The sequence below is a fragment of the Brachycentrus maculatus genome, unplaced genomic scaffold (assembly GCF_059751285.1).
Source record: "Brachycentrus maculatus isolate JH-2025_06_01 unplaced genomic scaffold, ASM5975128v1 h1tg000498l, whole genome shotgun sequence".
NCBI classification, from domain to species: Eukaryota; Metazoa; Arthropoda; class Insecta; order Trichoptera; family Brachycentridae; genus Brachycentrus; species Brachycentrus maculatus.
This window is the reverse complement of record NW_028281244.1, coordinates 699107-717313: the sequence shown is the minus strand read 5'-3', so window position 1 is coordinate 717313 and position 18207 is coordinate 699107. Positions and strand designations below refer to the sequence as shown.

The following is an 18207-nucleotide window of genomic DNA, read 5'->3' as shown; positions in this document are numbered from 1 at the left end:
TGTATGAGGATAGGACAGAGTGGTGTAGCGTGATGGTTAGTTAGTTAGTTAAAACTCACAAAACAAGTAGTGATTTCTTCTTTTTTCAATCTAGAATTATTATGACTTATTATGTTGTATCATGTTGTATTATCACGGCATGCGTTTGTTGTTCCAGTCCGGAGTTACGACAACCACGCCAAGTGCGGGCTGGTGTGGATCCCGCACGTGGTGGCGTACCGCTGCCGCACGTGCGGGATCTCCCCGTGCATGAGCATCTGCCGGGACTGCTTCCGGCGCGGCAATCACTCCACGCACGACTTCAACATGTTCCTCTCGCAAGCCGGCGGCGCCTGCGACTGCGGAGACACCTCCGTCATGAAGGAGGACGGGTGAGTGCCCCCCGTTACCCGACCGCACTGTTAACTTGTCACGTCACCTCCTTATGATCCCTCATCATAAGGAGGTCATGTCACGAGTCCCGCCCTTCCATATTCTCGGATTTACAAGTGGAATATATCGAGGGTATATTGGCAAAAAACGTAAACTCGAAAATATGAAATGTTGACTATACTAATTAAAATTTGATATCATTAATGCATATTATAAAGTTTTCAACTTTCTATAAACTGGAAAAATACACTAAGTAATTTGAAATGTCATATTTAAATTCAATTTTAAGTTTAATAGCGGGTATTTTATGCAGGCTAAAAGCTTTAAATAAAGAACACGTGGATTATTCAAACAGGGATTTTAAAGTCAATGTTTTTTGCCAGAATACCCATGATATGTAGTTAACGAGATATAGATGACAAAAGCGAAGGACAATTCTGGATGGGAAAGGAAATGGAGAAGAAATGGTGGGTAGGAAAAGGAGAAATGCAATAATCGGTTTAGGACTCGAAATTGCATACTAGCTTGTGAAACTAATTATTCGTCTTCTAACCCTTATTTGCTCCCAATTGAATTGACACAGTGTTATCTGGATCGTTACTTACATGAAGGCAAGGTGATCACTCCTGCGCTTCAGGGTAATATTGAATAAATATTAGAGTGTAAAATCGCTGATATTTATTTTCATCCCCCCCTGGGAATCGAACCCGGGACCTCCTGCAGTGGAGATAAACACGCTGACCATTATACCACGGAGGCGTTCCTTAAAGTCAGAAATAGTCCCTACATTGGTTCAAAAATAAACTGACACAATGCATCAGAAGCATTTGTGCGTGTCATAACATAAAATTTCCGTATTATTTAGTTGATAATTGAATAATGTTATAGCTAACACTCGATTCAAATCTCTGCGTTGTATTTTTTCGCTGTTTCTATTCCCCTTATCTTATGGCTATCTATGTCGGTGTGCAGGTTCTGCAGCAATCACGGCATCAACAACTGCGCTAACAAGAGCCCGGCGCCCAGCGACCTCATGTGCGTGGCGGAGGCCATGATGCCGCGCGTCATCTTGCGACTGCTGCAGCACTTCAGGGAGAACAGGTACCGACTTGATCGCCGTAAACATAACTTTAATAAACCATAACACTTTCCCCCTGTATCATTTATTATTTCATTATTTATTATTCAATTTTCTGTATTTTTTGTTGTTGATAACAATATTACTCAACCTACACACGATGTTAATGTTTTTTCTACCAGTATGACAAGATTTGTACTTCAAGAGTCATGGCTTTGTACTGTTGTCATTTTGAGGAAAATCTTACTAATTAAGTTAAATTATGTAAAAAAGTATTTAAATTATCATGAGGATTGCCATAAAAAAAACATAGGAGATAGTAATGTATGTTTATTTCAATTTTTTGTGGTCTTAGATCACTCGTCATTTGTTCAATGTTCACGCCCAAACACTCTTTTCAATAATTATCTCATTTTTACAAATACTTGTGATAATTAGCATGCTAACATTTAACGAGCATATTTTACAAAGAGAGAGAAAAAATAAAAATTGTGTGTATGTATTTGTCATGTAAATAAAATGAGTTCTAATGTAATTAAATAACAGTTTATATTTTCACCTGTTGAAAATAAAACACTAGAATTTCCTTCTGCTTCTTAATAATTTAGAAGTTTCTCGTAACTAGTCCGTTAACATATTTAAACTCAAAACTGGTCTTATACTATTGTTTTATTTTTCTAATTATGTTATTCCACGGTACTATTCCCAAATCTTATTCTGATGAGATGTATTTGTAAATTTCTAGGTTATTTTATGACACACTTTGGCTGTCCAAACTTAAAACACAGTAAGGGACATTTTTTTGTAGTACGTTTTTTTTGCATTTTTGGACTAAGTAGAATTTACTTATTCCAAAAATGCAAAAAAACATACTACAAAAAAAATTCCCTCACTGTGTTTTGAGTTTAGACAGCCGACTTGTGTCTGCATAGTTTAGGTGTGTAAAATGAATCCGTATTGTCATACTGATTTTTCCCTCTTTTTGTTTGCTATGAACTGATAATAAATTCTAGTCCTATGTCAAATGTCTAATCTCACTCGTTCCTTCAATGTGTGTTACGATATTGTCAGCTGGGGAACCGAGTCCAACTCGGACACGTACCGGAAGGCCGTGCAGGAGTGCGAGGGCTACGTGTCCATGCTCATGGAGTTCAACAACATGGGGGAACTCATGAGGAAGGCCATGACCAAAGCTCTCATCAACCCGCAGGTATACACAAACTTCTTCCACACAAACTGTTACAGCGGCTTTGCTCAATGGCACGGTTATTTTCAACAACTTGAAAATAATTCCAATTCAAATTCTTAACATCGCATGTCTTAGTTCAGCAGCCGGAATCAAGGAACTCACAAGTCGCATTCCATTTTTTAAAAAGAACTTTTTTTTAAAAACCCTCGGTATCATTTTTATGTAGTATATGGTTAAACATGCTATTTTGATGTTTTACAAAAATTACTACAGTCAACAAACAGCTACATTCTTGTATTATTTGGTAAGTAGCCAATTTAGAGAAATTTGATAAAGATAACTATTCGTGTCAAAATTTCTGACTGAACAATCATATGTAATTATTAAAAGGCTATAATATTCGCTTGTCCTGTTCGGACAATTCTAAATCTTGTTAGTGATATTATTCTCTTGATAATAGTAAGCACTTATTATTATTGTGGTGAATGTCATCTATATACCAATAGCACCATAACACACCATGAATAAATAAACAAGCAAACAAACGGATGTGCCTCGGACACTTCTTAAATGCTATACGCTACTGAAAAAGGCATTATCACAGATAATTAGAGACTATTTGGACAACTTTACCGATAGTTAAATACTGCCTATGACGTTATAATGTGACTGGAAGTTATGTTCCCGTTAAGGCGATACAACGCAAGACAAAATTCATTCCACCAGAGACCACCCGAGAGGTCACATATTTGTTGACGCCCGACATGGGATATTTTTATGTTTTTAACTCCGAACTTTTCAATAACTCTTTTTTCTTTTCAAAACCATATAATTATTTCGAAGAAAATCTTATCTTTTCAATGCAAAAGTGGTGTTTTAATAAGAAATAACAATTACTTAAAATGTTACCTAGAATTAGAGAAAATTAAGTAACGAATACTGGGCCTTAAAGTATCACTACACCTACCAAATATTAATAAAGCTGATAATTTAAAACACCACAAAATAACTATAGTAAAAAAAATAAAAGTAGTTGTTTTTACTAATGGCAAATATCAGTTAAAATATAGTTTGTAAAACTGATAAATGCAATAATATTTGTGAAATTCTGAGAAAATTTATATTTGATACACAATCTATTTGTGCGTCCACTTTCAGATGTACAAAAACATGGTGGAGCCGCCATTTCCCGAGACTGACTACGGCACCTACATGTCCATGTCCCACCTCATATACGAAGTAGCCGTCAAATCCTTTCCTGCTCCCGACCCACCCCCTGAGTGAGTATCATTTTATTACAAACATTACATATAAACAGAATTAGTAGTAGCGGACTCAAACAATTAAGGATTTCATTTTGGTAAAAGTTAAAATTCAAAGGTGGTGTTACAGAAAATTGTATAAGATCTTCAAGAAACCACACGCTGATATCACTGCAAGTCTATTTACACCATTTATTTCCAAACTCTTTTGACATTAATTTTGTTTGTACAACAAGGCTCCTCTATACTGTCAGAGAACAGGTATTTAATATATCCCGGAAGCTTTACAAACTCCCTCCAACCGAATGAAAGGTGAATCATATGAATAATAAATCTGATCAGTAGTCTCTCTGCCTCGGCCTGACTGGCGCGTAATGGTTGTGACATGTTGTCGACAGGTACAAGCACCTGCCCGCCCTCGGCATGAAGATGACGCACAGCACTCTGCTGGAGGAGTTCATCTTCTGGACCTTCAAGTACGAGTTCCCCCAGAATGTGGTCTGCTTTCTGCTCAATATGCTGCCCGATCAGGACTACAAGGTACGTCCACTCCCCCACCCCCTCCCCGCCGCGCACGCGGGCCATGTCGGCGGTCAGTAACGCAGCCTTCCCCTTACAGGAGCACCTGACGCGCACGTTCGTGATGCACTACGCGCGCATTCCGCTGGTGCTGGAGCTGTCCTCCGACCCCGACATGCTGAGCAACCGCGTGGTGCACATGTCCGTGCAGCTCTTCTCCAACGAGGCGCTCGCCCTGCGCATGGTCAACCAGCTCTCCCTGCTGCACGTCATGGTCATCTCCCTCAAGCTCATGATGACCAAGATCCTGGTCCGCAACACCCTGCACGGTCAGTATGCTTCCCTCCCCGCACCTCCCCCGCCTCGCGACCCTCCCGAGCGAGTGATCTGACCGCCCGTCTGTTTGCGCCCGCCAGACCAGTACAAGAACCGGCACCACGTGATCGACTGCGCGCGCCGGGTGATGAAGGAGCACTGCTACTGGCCGCTGGTGTCCGACTTCAACAACGTGCTGTCGCACCGCAGCGTGGCGCTGGTGTTCCTGCGCGACGACACGCTCATGGACATGTGGTTCCAGTTCCTGTCGATGCTGCAAGGTGCGTACGGTCCCCGGTCCTCCGGTCCCCTGCGGTGGCGGTAGCGAGCGCGTAACGAGCGAGCGTGTCGTGTTGCAGGCATGAACGTGAACGAGCGCGAGCTGGGCAGCCACGTGGAGTTCGAGCCGTCATCGTACTACGCGGCGTTCTCGTGCGAGCTGGAGGCGTCGGCCTACCCCATGTGGTCCATCATCTCGCACCTGACGGGGCCGGAGCACGCGCCGCTGGCGCGCAAGCTGGTGCAGTGCTGCCTGCGCTACCTGCGCGCCTGGCTGGCCGACATCCACTTCCCGGCGCCGGCCGTGCAGCGCGCGGAGGTGATGCGCGCCTCCTTCCACTTCCCGCTGCACCGCTATCTAGCCGCCTTCCTGTGCGCCGCCGTGCGCCACATGCGCCTGCCCGTGGCCGAGCTGCTGCCCGACGCCGACACGCTGCTGCTGCTCATGATGCACCCGCTGCGCGTGCAGGCGCTCTTCTACGAGATCCTCAGCGGCATCTGGGTGCGCAACGGCCTGCAGATCAAGGGCCAGGCCATGACCTACATCCAGGCCAACTTTTGCAACTCTATGGTCGACATGGACATCTACTTCCTGCAGGTGTGCGCCGCGCACCTGCCCACGCACCGCTTCCTCGACATCTGCATCAACACGTGAGTGCTCTCTTCTCTCGTCTCCTCTCCTCCCCCTCTCTCGAGTCTACTAGCGCCCCCTGCATCGCCCGATACGTTGCAGGTTCGGTGTCGGCGAGTGGCTGGGGCTGGTAAAGCTGGCGGCGGCGCGCGAGCAGGAGCAGGATGCCATGCTGGAGGGGCTGCTCACGCTGCTGGCCAGCCTGGCGTGCTCGCGCAGCAACCTCGGCCACGACGAGCTCACGCAGTCGCGCCTCGAGGTGGCCACGCTGCTCGCCACCGGAGACAAGACGCACAGCCAGCTGCTGGAGCTCATGCCCGAGCGCTCCGGGAACGCACACACCCGCAACTTCGAGACCGTCCTCAAGGAGGTGAGCCAACATCGCCTTTCTGAACAGCCTATTGCCGTTCCAATCATGAAAAGTCGTAATCCGTCCTTTCCTCCCTTTCAGCTTTCGTATTATAAGGCACCTCCGCGAGGTTCAGAGACGTTGGAGCAGGGTCAGTTCGCTCCCAAGGCCGTGGTGTGGACCTCCCACTACGATCCGCTGCATGTGCTGCAGAGAGCCGTCCACCGCCGAGACTTCCAGAGCTCCATGGATCGCTTCACCGCCTAGTGAGTCCACAATCCGACGACGGATATATTTCCTATCTCTGACCGAGCTCGTCTCACCTGTATCCTTTCCTGTCCAGCGTCAAGTCGGCGGGACTGTTCCCCCAGAGCAAGGAGGGCGCGCTGTGGCCGCCGCTGCGGAGCGCGACGGCGCCGCCGCCGGGCGCCGGGGATCCGCGGCGGCTGGTGCGCTGCGGGCGCCTGCACGCCGCGCTGCTGGCCGTGCTGCACCGCGCGGCGCATCGCCGGCGCCCGCCGCCCGAGCACGTGCTGGCGCTGGCGCTGCACCTGCTGGAGGCGGCCGCTGACCTGGAGCTGGAGGCGCGCGGCGCGGAGCGGCCGGCCGGCGAGCTGTGCGCGTGGCGCCCCTGCACTGCGCCCGCCACGCCGCGCGCGCTGCTCGACAGCTTTACCTCCGACAGCCTCGCCGAGAACGCGCGCACGCACATCGGGCTGGTGGCGGCGCCGCCACCCGCGCCGCCGGCGCCCTCCGACAACTTCCCCACCGCCTACAACTCCGACAGTAAGTGTTTCTGTACCACCAATTAGACCAATCACTGTGACTCGAGGCCCTCTCATCTCGCAATGAAGGTCAGACTTTATGATATCTCATACGGGTAGTTCTGCTTCCAGGCGACACGGAGTGGGACGTGTCGGAGGCGGTGGACGTGTCGGGCGTGCTGGTGCGCTCGCCACTGCCGGGCGGGGAGCTGGAGGGGGAGGGGCTGGGGGGCGAGGAGGAGGGGGAGGAGGAGGAGCCGCACGCGCTGGAGGCGGGGGGCGCAGAGGGCGCGGGGCCCGGCACGCAGCTGCTGCTGCACCACGACTACGTCATGCGGGAGGACGACGAAGTCAGCCTGCAGGTATACACACACACACAGTCAGATCGCAGAATGAACCAGTCAGTGTTAAGCCAACCTAGATATTATGTAACATTTGGTCTCGAGAGATATAGCATCTTTTTATACAAAAGGAATATGGAGGTCTGGACAATCAAAGCTATACTATCTGACATTGGCTGGTTGTCAGTTGGTCACTTAGTATACTTTGTAACAATGAAGATTCTGCCCATTATTAAACGATTCTATAGCTAATCTGCGGAAGATGTATATACATATGCAGTATCTTTACAACTGCTCTCATCTGCTTTGCTCTGTTAGTTTTGACAGTTGAAACTAACATAGCCGTCTGCCATTTCTTGGTAGCTTTTTCCAAAGACTAAATCTCCTACTACGAAATGATCCTTAGTGTCTGTTAAATTTAATGTTTACAAATATTAAAAATAAATGATCAATACTGTCTGCTATCCCTCAGGAGGAAGCGTACCAGCTGGCGCTGCCGCCCGCGGAGTCGGACGAGGGGGGCAACACGCAGATGGCCGTGGCCATCCCCGGAGACATGACCCTGGTGTCCACCACGCACGAAGGTAACACCCGCGCAATGTTGCTCTGCATGTAATGGCAGGCAGAGCCTTCTAGCCCACTGGGGAAGGGCTGCGACATGCCAGACTATGGAATGAATTACCTCGCCTTGTAAAAAATGCACCTTCTCTAATATCTTTTAAGAAACGTCTGAGACATTACCTATTACAATCCTAACTGTCCATCAAACCTCCTCCCTTAGTTTCTCCCTCTACCTCCTTCCATAAACTCCTTTTTTCTTTTCCCTTCTTTATTATCATCTATTTTTTTTATGTTCAAGTACTATCTTCCTCTGATTGCAAACAGCTATATATGGTATCAAACGTTTTGACCAAAATCACTAGTCTGTTTTTGGATGGTTGCCAATGTACTTATTTCTTTTCAAAACAAAACAACCTGTTAAATCAGTGTCAACCTGTTGCAGTGTCCATGGTGTTCTCGGTGGAGGGTGGCAGCGGCGGGGGGTCGGGCGGCGGCGGAGCGGGCGCGGGGGCGGGCGGCGCGGCTCTGTGTGTGCCGTACGCGCGCGTGCAGCCCGTGCCCCCGCCCGCCACGCCGCCGCCGCGCCTGCGACAAGCCTCCGCGCCCCGGACGCAGCCCAAGCCCATACAAGTGAGTAGTACCGACATAATAATAATAATAAAACCCTTATCCGCACCCCAATGGTGCATAGGGCACTGTGTCATAAACGCAGTGTTATCTTGATCGTTTACACATGAAGGAAAGGTGATATCAGCCCTCCGCTTCAGGTACCAGTCCATGTTGATATTGGACGTAGTGTAATAATCAGCACGCTCGGCTACCGCTCTGGAGGTCCCGGGTTCGATTCCCAAAGGGGGTGAAATAAATATAAGTGATTTTTTTCACTGTAATATTTATTCAATATTAGTGCCGACATAAACTTTTGATTAATCATTCACAAATTGGGATGGTGTAGACTTCTGTGTACTAAAACTAAAATGATCCAATTGCGCTGACATAAAAGAAAGGCTCCTCGATGCAAAAAACTGCAATTCAAATTTTGCACTTTGATACTTTCAATTTTATTTTCGATAATTGGTTAATTCTACGTTTTGAAATAAAACTACATCAAAAGTTTAAAAAAATACTTAAGAAAAGAAATATTTTTTTAACCTATTAAAATTTTTTCATTACATTCACTGCTTTTGTTATATTGTTGAAAAAAATAAAAATACTTTGAAAACATCGGTTTGCATATGAAGAATGAGAACAAAAAATGAAATTTTGAATTAATGCACATTTCACTGTACATAGGTTGTAATGGAAAATTTATAGATATAACACAAAAGCATCTTGTTATTGCTTTCCCATGGATCATTGATCCGTTGTGGAGAGTCGTGACACGTTGGAATAGAGTATAGTGGTGAGCGACTCTGTGGTGATTCCAGGCGCCGGCGGGAGACTCCAACACCATCCCCGTCAACGAGTCCATCATCTCCCTGCTGCTGAAGCTGCACTCGCAGCTGTCGGGCTGCCTGGACAGCTTCAGCCTGGAGGACGAGGCGCCCGCGCCCGGCGCCCCCGAGCCCATGCAGGGGCCCGCACCCCCCGCACCGCCGCCCTGCGAGAACAGGATAGGTCAGTGCCCGGTGTCCCATCTATTCTAGACAAAAGGAGAGTAATTAGGGGAGCGATCCAACATTTATTCAAATAAACTATCATCACCTTAATTTATTCACTTCATTCATTCTTTAACCGGTTTGCTGCGATGAGCGCATTAACGCGCTTTCCATTTCTGTCCTCGCCGGCCGACCATACTAAATGATCTCTCGTTTGAGCCAATATCAAATCCATTTGGATATTTTTTATTAGAATATACGGAGACATCTATTAGAAAGATCAAGAAATTCTAAAATATTACAATTTACCGATATTATCAAAATTACAGTCAGCTTTTTAAAAGCTTTCACATTTTTATAGAAAAAAATCACGGCCTGCTGGGTACGGCCATATTAATACCATAGGGCATTGAAAGGGTTAAAAGTTTTTTTTTAAATAAACATCTTTACATTCATATATCGCTCACTCCTTTTAAGAACGTCATAAATAAATAAAAAACTTGATTTTAAAAAAAATATATCACAATGTATTAAAAATAAATATCAAGCCACTTATTGAACTTTTTACTGTGCAACAAACCTTTTTAGGTAAAACCTGAAGGCTTTTTCTCCATTTGAAAAATATTTAATATATTTAAAAAAAATATTAAATTATACCTTTTCTTCAAAATGCAAAAACAACATTTTCTGCCCTGTAGCGGGTAAATATTAAATAAAAAATATGCCTCTTTTGCTGGGATATGTTACATTCTCTGGACATTCCGAAAACATGCACAACTGAAAATTGAAAATTTTTAGAGTCTACTAAAGTGTATTTTATTGTTAAAAACAAAAAAATAAAAACAGAATTAAAATTTAAACTACTAAATATAATTTAGTAGATTCTAAATAAAAAATTGTTTGATTTTAATATTGAATATATAAATTAAAATGGAGTTCTACAAAATAATCTGCCAACTGTAGAATGATTATGGTCTTTATGTGTGAGTGTATGTGTGGCAGGTGACGGGCCGCACTTCATCGGGCTGGTGCTGCGCAAGCTGTGCGCGCTGGACCCGGCGTGCGCGGCGGCCGTGAGCGCGGTGCGCGCGGCGTTGTGGCCGCGGCAGCGCGAGCGGCAGGCGGAGCAGCGCGCGCGCGAGCAGCGGGAGCGCGAGGAGCGCACGCGGCGCGCCCGGGAGCGGCAGCGCACGCTCATGCAGGACTTCGCCTCCAGGCAGAACGCCTTCATGAAGCGGGCCATGGAGACTGGTAATACACCCATTACCTCACCGAGCAGTACATTCCATTATTTATTTATGAAATATGCATGTGCTTATGACTTATCTGTATTTTGGCTCTTTAGGTTAGCCTGTGTTGAGCAGAAATACTTACACGCTAAACTTATCATCAGCTACTAGAGATTATATAAATTAAAAACAGCAAAATAACATTTACATAACCATCTTCTTAAGATGTTAAAATAGGTATATGTAAAAAAACAACCACGAATGTAATATTTTATCACTGGCAACATGTCACATTAAAAAAATTTCAAATACAGTAAAACTTCTTTTATATTTTTTTCTTAGGACTGAAAAACAGTATAAAATAGAGGAAAGTGAAGAAATAAAATGTCTTTTTTCACTTTTTAAAATATATTATAATAGCGCAAATCACCCCTTATTTTTTAGAGGAAATTTATGTTGATTAACATGAAGGTAGAACAGGAATAGGATTTTTCAGCAAAAAAAGTGGAAAAATGTAATAATGGCCATCTTTACTGGTATCTCATCGGATTATGTTTAAAGGTGACATCTTGAAATGGATTTGTCATTAGCATGGCTCAGTAGACTGGCATCGCAACTGTCCTCTGGTAAATGCCATATTAGTTTTTGAGTGAGTCCAAATACTTGTTCACAAAAATCTGGATTATCTCCAATTACAGGAGTTAATTTCATATTATTTTTTGACATCTCATCAAAGATGAAGAAGAATATGGAAGTCTGGGCATTTACGGGGCTGACGACCGTCATAGGCTGATTTAAGTGATCACTTTACACACGTGTAACATTCACCAATTCTACCCATTATTGACAACCACACTACTCAAATTCTTGGAAGTTCTATATATATGAACCAATTAAAAAACAAAAAACAAAAAAAGCCATATTAGTGGTTGAGGGTAGTATACAAGGCGAGATAAACACTTACCCGATGTGCTACCCTTCCAAACTCACTTTGACACCGTATTTCTCCAATGGGTTTGTGTTGACTGCGTCCTGTCACACCCGCGTTACCATTGCAGAAGGAGTCGGGATGGACTGGCAGGAGGAAGAGTGCGTCCTGGAGAAGGAGTACGACTGCATCATCTGCAACACGACTTCCCCCAGCACGGAGAACAAGCCCATCGGCCTGGTTGTACTTTTACAGGTAAACTAATAATAATTATTTGGATAATTTGTATAGCGCAATACTACCTCAAGGGCGCTTATAAAGACTTGGATAAATATAATATGATATGATAATGATACACAAAAAGTAAATATAGTAAAAATTCGTCAAACAGTCTCGGGACATCAAGTGGGCTGAGTCTGGAGCGGGGAAAAGATGGGCTGGAGAATGGCCAAGGTGTTGGGCAGGACGCTTCCCCGAGCGACGGTCATGCTGGAGAGCACCTTGTTGAACTCATTGTTAGGAGTGTATCACTCATCATCGGTAATATGCTATACCTTGATGATCCTTCCATGTTGCAGTCGAGCTCGGTGGTGGGGCACCGGCGGCGGGACGCGGAGCGCGCGTCGCTGGCGCTGAGCGACGCGGAGAGGGCCAAGCAGCTGCCCGCGCGCGACGCCACCCTCGCCGCGCACCACTTCCGCAGGCACCACGACATGGACCAGCACTTCGACAGCGTGAGTACACACAGAGACTGTAATTATACGCTACAGTACTTCACAGCATCCTGCGAATAACTTCACTATTCCAAAGGGCACAATTATATTACCTTCTTCTACGGTTCAAGTAAAGATTCTCATTTTTAATTAAGGTTTTACTTAGTAATTACCACTTTTTCTTAGTGTCTGTTGTGACACGTGATTTGATGCAACAAAACATGCGTCACAATAGATTTCAAGAAATGGTGGTATTTACCAAACATAAATAAAAAATGGATAGATACCACAAAGTGACTGCCGAATCAACGAATGAAATTAAAGATTCTCACTCTACTAATGGAGTAGTTGTCATAATTTGTGTCTGTGTGTGCAGGAGTCGTGGCTGGTGTCGGTGAACGTGGGGTGGGAGGGGGGCGTGCACGTGCAGTCGTGCGGGCACCATGTGCACCTGGCGTGCCTGCAGGCGTACCTGCGCTCGCTCACCAACCCGCAGCGGCCGCACAACCTGCACATCGACCGCGGGGAGTTCCTGTGCCCCGTGTGCCGCCAGCTCGCCAACTCCGTGCTGCCGCTGTCCCCGGGCCTCGGGCGCTCGGCGCCGCCCGCGCGCCTGGCGCCCCCCGCGCCCCCCTCGCCCCGGCGCCTGCGCACCGACATCCTCGATTTCCTCACCAACCACCACCGGGAACCCGTGAGTACTTATTTATATCTAACACACACAGACGGAGAAGAGAATATAGAAGTTGCGGTAGAAACACTCGACATATCCAATACATCTCCGTCTTATTCCTTATTACTGAAGGTTGTGACCCTTGCGGAATCAATGACTCTTCTCCAAGTAATGATAGCTGAAACTTTACTTTAGGTGTGTGAGATTCTTCTGCGGCCTTTGCCATTTCGATCCATTATGCGAAACCTTCCTCCACAGCTCCCCCATACGTTGAACAGCCTATGTCCCCGCGTCCTCGGGCGTTTGTTCCCTCTATTACCAGGTGCAGGAAGCCCTCCTGCCAATCCATTTGGCGCGTGTCTTTGATTGTTTGAGATTATTTTCCCTAATTATTCCACATGCTAGAAAATATAATTTTAGTTTTCTGTTCATTTTTTCTACATAAATCATTGGGATTCCAATTTAAAATGTATTTGTATTATTTATTTATACAAAATGTGATTCCAGAGCTCGTCCAAGCTGTCGGAGGCGATGAGCAAGGCCATGGAGGACATGACCAACAGCACGGCGCTGCGCTTCAAGCAGCGCGGCGGGGCGCCCGGGCCGCAGGCGCTGTTCCTGTTCGTGGCCTCCGTGGCGCGCACCAACCTGGAGGCCGAGCTCGTGCAGCGCGGGGGCTCCCTCGCCTCCACGCCGCCGCGCTACAAGCCCCGACCCGACTGTATCGGTGAGACCGCACCCCCCTTCCCATTCTCTTCCCATAACACACTAATTGCTAACAATTTTCAAATTAGTCAGAAGAAAACAAATGTGAAAATGAGGACAGCGTGTGATAATGTCAGTATTGTCTACTATAAATCTGACTTATTAATTCGACGCTGACTGCCAGTAACCGATATGTTCTGCAGGTGAGAACTTCTGCCCGCACGAGGAGAAATTCTCTCTTTCTTGAAGATCATGTAACTTTCCCCTTCTCGATGGAAGGCGTCTCTAGTTCATTATTAAATTAATTTGAATCTTTTTTGTACAGCCCTTGACATTAAATAGAAAGTAGGGATCTTTAAAAGGAGAGTGTTCACTTATTCCCACTGTTAATGTGTTATTACATTTGCATTTTCCGCATACAGAGTTTAGGTTTTTCTTCACAATGGTGCATGTAACACTAATCCTATGTCACGGTTGGAACGTACCTAGGAGTAGCAATTAGTAATGGATTTGTGAATATTGTTTTTCTGTTTTGCAGTTCCCCTGATCCACGTGCTGTCGGTGCACGCGCGCGTGCTGGCGCGCTGGTCGGCCGCGCCGTGGTGGCAGCAGCTGACGGGCACGGGCGAGGAGCCGGAGGGGGCGGGCGCGGAGAGCTGCTCCCGCTCGCTGGTGGCGGGCGCGGGCGCGGCGCCCGACTCCCCCGAGGGGCCCGACGGCCTGCTGCTGCCGCTGCTGCTCAAGGACCCCGTGGCCGTGCTGCTGCACTTCCTCCTGCTGACCCCCCTTCATCTGGAACAAGGTACCTCTCTCTGTCCACACCCGATGGTGGTCAGTAAATTCATTCAGTCATTCCAACCATAAAATGGACTACATTTCAATATCCTCGAAGACAACTACCCTCATTATGTAAGCTACTACTATAAAAGGGAAAAACCTTATTCCCAGAATGTGTCAGTAAATAAATAAAGACTGCAAGGGGGTCTTGTGGGGCTGTATTGTTATATACATATTATATTGTATAGTTGAAGTATGTTGTATGAATGTGGAAACAGAACCATCACTATTCTATTTTAAAAACAGCTAATGCCTTTAACAAGATAATATAAATATGTACAATATCAATAAAGAATGAACTAACTAACTAAAATCATCATTATCAGAGAGCAGTGAGAGAGAGTGAAACACAATGTTTAAATGTATCCATTATATAACATGGAGAAGAAATGCTGAGAAAGTACAGACTTCAAGGTGGATAACAATAAATTAAATAAATCTGACATGAAGTGTTGGCTAACATGTGAAGCTGCAGAATCAAAGACAACATGGCACAGTTTGCATTGTATACAGATACAACAAATGTCTAGTACCTCTCTGACGCACACTAAGCTATATTTGATGTATTCCCATTGGTCCGCAGCCTACCTGACATGCATGGTGCGCGCGCTGTACAACCTGGCGTACTACCAGGCGGTGGGGGGGGCGCTGGTGGCGCTGGGGCGGCGAGCGCGCGCGGGCGTGCTGGCAGGCGCGCCGGGCGGCACGCTGGCGGGCGCCGCGCGCGCGCTGCTGCAGCACCTGGGCGCGCTGCTGGACGCGGGCGACGAGGGCGAGCCGCCCGCGCCCGCGCCCGACTGGCCCGCCCTGGAGCTGCAGGTGCAGGAGCAGCTGCTGCCCTACCTGCGCGTGGCCGCGCTGCTGCGCCACCACCTCTGCGGCGAGGACCTGCCGCGCATACACTCCGAGGCTCTCGAGTTCTCCAGCCTCTTCCGCTTCCTGGAGTTCGTGCCATCTGGTAATTTGCCATTACTAACTAAATACATAAAAGCTGCCTTAAAAACCCACCGCATAATAAATACGTTACCCAATTCTCACAAATTTGATAATACATAATCTGAAATATATTATATATTGCAGTTCATATGTAAGGGCATCAATTTCACACAGAAGTTATTTTATTCATAGTAATTTTATTTGGTAAATAACCAATAAGCGTTAATTTTCTTTTCATTGTACGAGTTACACATTTTGGACGAGTGTTTTTTTACGCCTGCGGACTGCTGGCGACGGGATTTGATAATTGTTTACACATAGTTTAGACCTTAACAAAGAGATTGGTACATAATTTTCATATAATGAAACGCTGCTGGCGCAAAAGGTAAAAATACCCTTCCCGTCCTTAAGCATCAATTGACCCAACGGGTAGAAATACCTTACCCGTCCTAAATGTGTTGACTAACAATACTGAGCTTCAGCCGGTAACCAATGCCGAGGTTGTTAATAATACAAAATACAAGTCCGGCAGTAGAGTTAATGCTATCCAAATTATGTAATCGATTCGTCAACTTTTCACTGCAATTCCAGCCCAGGAACTCGGTTATGTAACTTGTTGTATTTCCTCACGGCGTCTCCCGGAGAAGCACCGCAGGGCAGAAGCCCTGTAGTGCATCCTGATATCCCATGTAGCGGAAGTGTAGAGTGTACTGTGTGTGCAGACGCGGAGGGCGTGACGGCGGGCGCGGGGCTGCACTGGGGCGAGGGCGGGGCGGGGGCGCAGGCGGCGCTGGTGGCGCGCTGGGCGCAGCAGCTGAGCGCGGCGGGCGCGCGCTTCCCAGGCCCCGTGCGCCGCCTGCTGCCGCAGCACCACGCCTGGCGCCAGCCCGCCCTGCTGCGACTGCCACGGGACTACGATCGCCTCTTCACAGTGAGTCACACCACTTTCATTTAATATAACGCTTGTTTCGAAACCTGTCGCCATTACAATAAACTGTAATGAGATAAATTGTCATTATAAACAAAGTTATTAGTAAAGTTATGGTTAGTACTTCAAATATTAATTATACTTCCGTGAAATTCATAAAAAAAAATCTTTCTTGTCACGCTAAAAAAAACTACCTCCTCTTTCAGTACAAGAGGAACATTTGCATTTTTGGGTTCATATTTGTTGTAAATTCTACTAGTGTGAAGGAGATATGTTGAAATATAATTTCCTTAAAAAACACTATGCGCTTTCTTTCTTTTGATAATACAAATTGGAAAACAATGTAAAATTCATATTATTTTTACCATCTTTTTAGTGTATTTTTACTTTTGACGGTGTGATAGTAAAAAAATATCAGCCATATTTCCAGCCTTTATGAAGTGATACAAAAAATATCACAAAGGAGGCCACGCACTACCCAATGCCGGAGTGCTTTTCAGTGGAAAGTTGTCCGCTTTGTATTTGTGAATGTGTGTCTAATATGTCTTCTGTTGTTCCCGCGTAGTACTACCACGAGAGGATCTGCTCGCAGTGCGGCGCCGTGCCCAAGGAGGCCTCCGTCTGCCTGCTGTGCGGGACCGTCGTCTGCCTCAAGCAGCAGTGCTGCCGGCAGCAGGACGTGTGCGAGGCGGTGCAGGTAGGTGTCACGCGCCACACACTCGCTCCCCGCGTTCCCCACACGCGCTCCCACACGCTCTCACCGCGCTCTCCCTGTTACAGCACTCGGTGGACTGCGGCGGCGGCACGGGCATCTTCCTGGTGGTCACTTCCACGTACATCATCATCGTGCGTGGCCGGCGCGCGTGCCTCTGGGGGTCGCTCTATCTGGACGACTACGACGAGGAGGACCGCGACCTGAAGTAAGATATTCTATAAATAGTCCAAAATCAATCCTATATAGTTCATCTCTGTATCTGAAATGGTCAATTTTAAGATTTTCTGTTCATCCTGTATTTGTATCATCCCCACCTAACCCGGAGGTACGGAGTTTAGGTGGGGAAAGCTCCGGGACTTGAGTGGAGAATGTAACACGATGTTGTTGCAGACGAGGCAAGCCGCTGTACCTGTCGGAGGACCGCTTCGAGCTGCTGGAGCAGCAGTGGCTGGCGCACCGCTTCGACCACACCAAGCGCACGTGGGTGTGGCACCGGGACTCGCTGTAGGCCGCTCCCCGCTCCCCGCTCACTGTATTAGCTTAGCTAGGTAAATAATTAATTAATCAATTGCGACGGGCGCGTGCCGACGGGTGCCCATTAAATGTGATTTTACGCTTCAATTAATATTATATTAATATAGAGCTTCTCTACTCCCGACCGACCGTTACGCCGTCACATCACACCGCTGATGCGACTCCGGCCTTTCCACTCTGGACTCCCAGACGCCGTCATTGTGTTTTATTCTGTAAATTAGCCTTCGTCGCTGGTTTTATGTGTAAATAATGTATTTATATTAACATTTCCAATACTTTACATTTGTTGACAGAATTTTATCTTTTTTTAAATCTATTTATTTTCTGGAAATTGTTGAGCTTATATTATTATTTTGTAATTGTATTATTACGGATTTAAGTCAAAGATAATATAATAATACCGCAGTTAATGGACAGTAGTACGGTAATGTATTATACCAAATACACAATAACAGTCGGGAACTAGCGACCCGACAGTATCTAGATTAGTCCGAGTATATTGGAGAACTGCCGGTACTAGATCTGGAACCAGATTTGCCGCCGAGGATTTGTCACTGTTACTTGTTTCTTTAGCCATGTTGGCTCGAGTTTGTAAATTCAAATGTGAAATAAAGCATCAAATTATATATTGAATTTATTCATTGCCTTCAATTTATTCCTTCCTCCTCTAATCCTATCCAACATGATCTGTTTAGTGGTGCAGTCGGTAGATTGCAAAGAAGCAATAGCCTCAAAACCTGTTTACACTCTT

At 46.3% G+C, this 18207-nt stretch overlaps 1 protein-coding gene across 1 annotated transcript in view; it reads left to right on the top strand.

Annotated features, from left to right (window-relative positions):
• The window catches only part of Ubr3 (Ubr3 ubiquitin ligase), a 47377-nt gene extending 29283 nt beyond the window's left edge, over positions 1 to 18094 (top strand). Inside the window, exons 2-27 of the mRNA XM_088272474.1 lie at positions 158 to 371; positions 1345 to 1473; positions 2522 to 2660; positions 3798 to 3919; positions 4300 to 4441; positions 4521 to 4749; positions 4837 to 5016; positions 5095 to 5665; positions 5748 to 6015; positions 6097 to 6260; positions 6338 to 6780; positions 6891 to 7120; positions 7572 to 7683; positions 8103 to 8290; positions 9088 to 9277; positions 10261 to 10509; positions 11546 to 11670; positions 11994 to 12149; positions 12505 to 12822; positions 13309 to 13528; positions 14045 to 14308; positions 14927 to 15301; positions 16002 to 16210; positions 16773 to 16904; positions 16988 to 17127; positions 17313 to 18094. Coding sequence (XP_088128600.1) covers positions 158 to 371; positions 1345 to 1473; positions 2522 to 2660; positions 3798 to 3919; positions 4300 to 4441; positions 4521 to 4749; positions 4837 to 5016; positions 5095 to 5665; positions 5748 to 6015; positions 6097 to 6260; positions 6338 to 6780; positions 6891 to 7120; positions 7572 to 7683; positions 8103 to 8290; positions 9088 to 9277; positions 10261 to 10509; positions 11546 to 11670; positions 11994 to 12149; positions 12505 to 12822; positions 13309 to 13528; positions 14045 to 14308; positions 14927 to 15301; positions 16002 to 16210; positions 16773 to 16904; positions 16988 to 17127; positions 17313 to 17430 — 5627 coding nt within the window. The 3' untranslated portion in view covers positions 17431 to 18094. The remainder of the gene's footprint in view (positions 1 to 157; positions 372 to 1344; positions 1474 to 2521; positions 2661 to 3797; positions 3920 to 4299; positions 4442 to 4520; positions 4750 to 4836; positions 5017 to 5094; positions 5666 to 5747; positions 6016 to 6096; positions 6261 to 6337; positions 6781 to 6890; positions 7121 to 7571; positions 7684 to 8102; positions 8291 to 9087; positions 9278 to 10260; positions 10510 to 11545; positions 11671 to 11993; positions 12150 to 12504; positions 12823 to 13308; positions 13529 to 14044; positions 14309 to 14926; positions 15302 to 16001; positions 16211 to 16772; positions 16905 to 16987; positions 17128 to 17312) is intronic.
• Positions 18095 to 18207: the final 113 nt, after the last annotated feature.